Genomic DNA, 5,397 nt, shown 5'->3' with positions numbered 1-5,397 from the left:
TGGATCGCCAAGCAGGGTGCCAGTTCCATGACACTCTACGGGCACTGTTGGTGTAAGAAAAGTCTGACGCGGTTGGACGAGCATAATCAATCTCCGTTGAGCAGAGCCGTTAGGAGCAGAGAGGCTAGCACTCGGACCATCACTTTGCACCGCGGTAGCGGTCACCGAAAACTCTGGAGAATCGCACGTCGGTTGTGATTCAGCAAGCAAAAAGCAAGCAGCGCCGTCAGCTCGGGCGTAACCGTCCCCTTGGCGATCGAAACTATGGCAGCGCCCCAGTGCTGAAAGCATCCCAAGGCTGGCAAATCTAGAACTCCATGCGGGCCCTAGAAGTCCGACCCCTTGCGCAAGGGCCTGCGGGGATGTGCTCAGCACAATCTCCGCCCGAGCCAGGTGAATGGCTACAAGCTGCGTCGAGCAGGCCGTATCCACCGTTGCGCAGGCTCCGATCAGGCCGAGTGTGTAGGAGACTATTCCAGAAGAAATATTTGCATGAGTGGGCGAGTATCAGCTATTTGAGGTAACGACCCCTTCGACTGGCTGCGTCAACATGGCGACGTAGACGGCGGTATTTGTAGAGCCCGCGAGACACTGCGCTGCGCCTTCGAGCAATAGTATATTCTGCGGATCTTGCGTTGAAGCAAAGCTCCGCGGCATTTAAAATGCCCCGCCGCCGTCGGCTAGCACCTGTAGCAAGAATGCACCGTATGTTGCTCCAGGTGGATGTTGAGACTGGCACGCCTCCCACCGCAAGATGGGCACCCAAGATGGAGTACTGAGTCGATTATGTAAAAACTCCCGCAGTCCACTGAACGCGCGAAGCTTTGGTACTTGAAAGGCGACCTGTGTCACTACTATTGCTTCGAATGCTCGCGATCCACATGCAAAGAGGGTGGCTCTAGAGACGGACGCGCTGCGCAAATAATTTGAAATGGCGTCTAGAGTTGGATAGTCGACTATAAGAGTAGAATGAAACTCCGTGCTGAAAGCTGCTGAAAGTCACCGGGCGACCAAACTGATGGCTAGTGAATCTAGCCCTGCTTCCACCAGAGGAGAGTCCCTGCAAACGAGAGTTCCAACAAATTCCAGGACCGCGTTTCAAAGAAGCGATGCGACGCCATGATCGTCGCACCCGCTCATCGCCGAAACCAAGTGGTGAGAAACAGAACTAAGGGTCGGGTGGTCAAAGATAAGAGTAGTAGGTATATCGACCGCGAATTCTTCTGACACCGACGCAGAAAACTACAGCGCAAGCAGGGAATCCAACCCCGAGTCATAAAGTGGATCGTACGCTGAGAGTGTAGTGCCCAGAAGCGTGAAGCTGAGCCGTACAAGAAAATCCATCGTGTCTTGACAAGCATACTGTGATCGAGACTGGGTCTACGAATGAAAGAAATCGGCCACAGCCCAAAGCGTCGGGTGGTCGAAGATCAACGTAGACGGAAACTCTCAGCAGAAATGTTCAGTGGCGGCTTGTACAAATTGAATGCCCGCCAAAGAGTCCAGCCCAGCGTTCATGAGGGGTTCTTTCGTCGAGATTGCGGTGCCGAGAAGCTGAAACGCAAGTATTGTGAGATGTTCGAGGACGTCATCCACGCCTCCTTCTGCGCCTGCGACGCTCTAGATGGAGCTCCCCGACTGCGATGCCCGTACCACCCACTGGCTCAGTCTCGTCACTATCAAATCTTCGCCAAGGCTCGCGATGCTCCCGATTGCTAGATCTTCATCGAGCCACTCGCTGGCCACTTTCTCGCACAGCGTCATAAACGGGTAGGCAGGCTGCACGTGACCAACCCGATTCGCTCGCGATTCGCAAAGCGCCACCAGGTCGTACCACTTGTGCGCATTCTCGAATACGAATTGATCTGGCAGGAATCGACGATGATAGTTCAAACTGCGATGAATCATACGTTTTTTCGCCGCACTGGCAAGTGACGGTTGCTCTGAGCGTGCGCACCAATTCGACGGACATGCGAGAAATGGGCGCATCGATAAGGTCGTGACGCAGTCCCTAACCCATCCACCCACAGTGCGCGAACATGAGCACTTGAAAAGCGACAGCCTCCAAGTAACTCGAACCAAACGGCGTTTGAAAGCCACCAGCATCGTCCAAGATTTGTTCGGCTTGATAAATCAAGTTACTTCGCACAAAATTGTTGGAGTAGATCGAGTTACTTCCAAGCAGTCGCCTCACGAATTCGTTTTTCCAGTACCCGGCGCACTTGACTATTACGTCACATCAAATCACAACTCCGTCGTCCGCCGTAGCGACGTGGCTTTTGCCCACATTAGAAATCTCGCCCAGAACTGTCGTGAGGAGGCCGTAATAATGTGCGACGAACCAGATATCCGAAACTGATAGCGTGTGCCCGATCGGCGAAATTCACCCCTATCGCCAGCACTCCGGCTTCTTTGCCCCAGAAAGGTCGAAGACAGCGTCCCAGGCTGAGAAAATCACTTGAGAACCGAACTTTGCGTGGCTGTATCCTTCGTCGTATGGACGCACAAAGTTGAGATAGTCCACGATCAAAGGGCTCACAGCACCACGCCGTCGCTAAAGGACCGAAATTCTTTCCGCACCGCACTCGACAGCCGTTCGCGCATTTTCCGTGGCAAATGCGCCCGCACCGACGATGAGGATCACCAGCTGAGGGAAATGAACACGCGAAGAATCGCCGCAAACTCCGTAATATGTTTTTCCATGATAGTCGTCTTCGTCTGGAAATGAGAGTTTGCGCGTAGCTCCCAAGCGACGATTCACACCGGCCAGTACTCTTGTTGCTTCGATGGTGGCATGTTTGTCAGGAGTGGAGTAGAATATTGCATGTCAGATCTTCCGGCACGAACGAATCCCAATCGCGGTTGTCTTAAATTTGATCCGCCATGCAAGATATGCTGAGGTCAGAAGTGAGAGATCATTCAAAATTTAGAAAGTTGGGCTGTGATCGAAATTGACGACACCTCCGCGATCAACTGCGCGATAAGCCGCTTCCGAGGTGTTCACTCTCGATGATATGTTGGCTTGCGAGTGCCAGACACCCCCACATGCGTTCGCCTTTTCAAGGAGGACGCACTGGTGCCCTTCGGAGACTATCCTGCGCGCCACAATGAGCCCCGTAATACCGCTCCCCACGATCGCAAACGCAGATTTTGACGGGAGCTCCTCGAGATTTCTGCTTCGAAAAGATGTTCGAAAAAAAATCCGAATCGCGTCGCACAGCTGCTCGACTGTACTGTAGGCTGGGAGCCCTCTCACGACGTGAAAACTTTCGCAAACACACGCATAAAAGGCCAAGCTCGATATTAGCTGCGTTGACAGTATATGAGTCAACAAGCGGGCGCCTGGCTCACGGAGACCGACCAGGATATTCGTGCTATCTGTGAAAGAGCTGAGCTCGTCGCTAATAGCACTCGGGCTTCTGCACTCGGGTAAATCTCCGACCAGTATCTACGCCATGAGGACGGAGGCCAAATAAGCTGCCATTGCAGCGACGCCATCGCTGCCGACGATGAAAACTCTCGACGAGGGATGCAGAGAGATGTTCACTGGTTTGAAGAACGATCCTTCAGTCTTCTTCGTCGCATTGTGCATCGTTTGTAGGCCGTCCAGCCCTGGAGGATCGTGGGTAGCAGGCAGTTCTTTCACAACCAGTTGCTCCGTCTCGAGTCGGGTCGCTTCCGGAATGAGGAGAACAAATGAGGCGGGGACCGGGATTCCTCCTATGTGTCCATTTTTCTTAATAGTCTCCAGGAGGTTTCGATAAGTCCAGTTCCTCTAAAAATTGGATGAATTGATAAGTTTATATTCTGAACTTTAATAGAGGATTTTTACAACTATGGACTTTCATCCATTGCTCTCTCCGAGCTTTTCGAACTAATCCTTACAAAACTTGGCTAGGTATCCGAGCGGCCCTGGCATATCTTGGCCGAGCGCAGCCCTGAAATTGTACCGGGAATCACGTTTGTCATCGCTGCGCATGAACCCAGTGCCGGGCACGAGCCCGTATGGCAAGGTAGTTCGCAGTGCAGAGCTCAAGTGTTTGTTGCTCACAGGCGAGTTCGTCTACACGGGCAAGGCGAAGGGTAAGTCTTTCCTCTCCCGCATTGTCGACGTTCGGCAGCACGCTCAGCTGCCTCAAGACGAACGCGAGAAGTTTGCTCAGGATGGTCACACCGGTGAGTTTTTTCTAGCCCAGTGGTGTTCTGTTGTGGGAGATGATGACAAGAAATTCCCGACGAGCTCCATGAATGTCAGGCAGCGGGCTTTAACCGCTGGCTTAAAAGAAGTCGTGCTTTGCTCAGACGCGTCTTGGTATCCTGTCGACTGCGTGCTAGGTGTGGCAGTTGTGTGGCCGATAGATGATGCTTGTGACAAGTTGGTGCTGCTGCATGGCATGGAGCACGTCTACGTCATGAGTCATCAGCAGATGCCCGATGGCTCATTATCTTCGATGGAAGGGCAAAGCCATAACTTTTCTACGTTCCCTGAGACTGATCCGCAGCTGGGCAAGGACAAGAATGGGGAAGACTTGCTGTATGAGAGCTTCACTTCAAAGCAGTGGCTACTGCGGACCATGCTTCGAACGAGGATCACCGGATTGCTTGGAAAAACAAAACCGGGGTGCTGCAACAGCGAGATCATCCCAGGTGTTGATCAGCAGACATGGGCCATGATCGAGACTGGTTTCAGTGGCGGTGGAATCCGACATTTCAGCGCACCCAGGAGCGTAAACGGTTACTTGAGTGACACTTACAGGCCAGCATTGCATCGGGTAACAAGCAAATCGACTTTTTCAGCTATCAAGGTGGACCGGGCTCCTGGGTTTAAGCATGTGAGTCTATTCCTGGGCAACTACTGGAATGTGTTTTGCTCTCAGACCTTGCAGAGACAAGCTGCATCAATGTCCGAACAGAGCCATCCGTATGCTCCGCTCGAATGCGTGAGAGCTATTGTGGAGATGGTGTCAGCTGTTGGCGATGCAGATGAAGAACATCTCCAGGCTCTTGCACTGGAGTTGGGTCTTGAACCTGTTAAAGCGAAGTCTTGTAGACGTCCGAAGCTTCCGTCTTTGTGTCTGAAATACGATGCTGATGCGCGGATTCTATCACTAGCTACGCATTGGGTTGATTTGCCATTTGAACAACTGCAGTCGCTTGTGAAATCTTCTGCTGTTGGTTCTAGACGTACGCCTCCGGCCTCACCCTCGGGGAACAAACACCAGCCAAAGAAGGCGAAGCCATCTTCTGTGGATGTCCTCTACTCCCCCACGAAAACAGTCGCTGAGTTTTGGGCCCCCGTGATGCCGCCCCCCGACCTCCCTCGCGCGGCCCGCCGCGCGAAGCTCGCCAAGGCTAAGGTCGCTTCGTAGGTAGGACCTACTATAAGTGCCGGATGGA

General features: G+C 52.9%; 2 protein-coding genes across 2 annotated transcripts; one reads left to right on the top strand and one right to left on the bottom strand.

Annotated features, from left to right (window-relative positions):
* Positions 1-498, bottom strand: AURANDRAFT_14433 (hypothetical protein; the record flags this gene model as incomplete). Its single annotated transcript, XM_009043679.1, has 1 exon — positions 1-498. A coding segment is annotated over one exon (498 nt), but the record flags the coding sequence as incomplete, so codon positions are not given.
* Positions 499-3,509: 3,011 nt separating this feature from the next.
* Positions 3,510-5,092, top strand: AURANDRAFT_68064 (hypothetical protein; the record flags this gene model as incomplete). The annotated part of the gene is made up of 3 exons (XM_009043699.1): positions 3,510-3,622; positions 3,899-5,030; positions 5,051-5,092. The coding sequence occupies 3 exons, from the start codon at positions 3,510-3,512 to the stop codon at positions 5,090-5,092; spliced, it is 1,287 nt and encodes a 428-aa protein (XP_009041947.1).
* Positions 5,093-5,397: the final 305 nt, after the last annotated feature.

The sequence above is a fragment of the Aureococcus anophagefferens genome (genome assembly GCF_000186865.1).
Source record: "Aureococcus anophagefferens unplaced genomic scaffold AURANscaffold_62, whole genome shotgun sequence".
Classification (NCBI taxonomy): Eukaryota; class Pelagophyceae; order Pelagomonadales; family Pelagomonadaceae; genus Aureococcus; species Aureococcus anophagefferens.
This window is presented reverse-complemented; position numbering and strand designations above follow the sequence as displayed.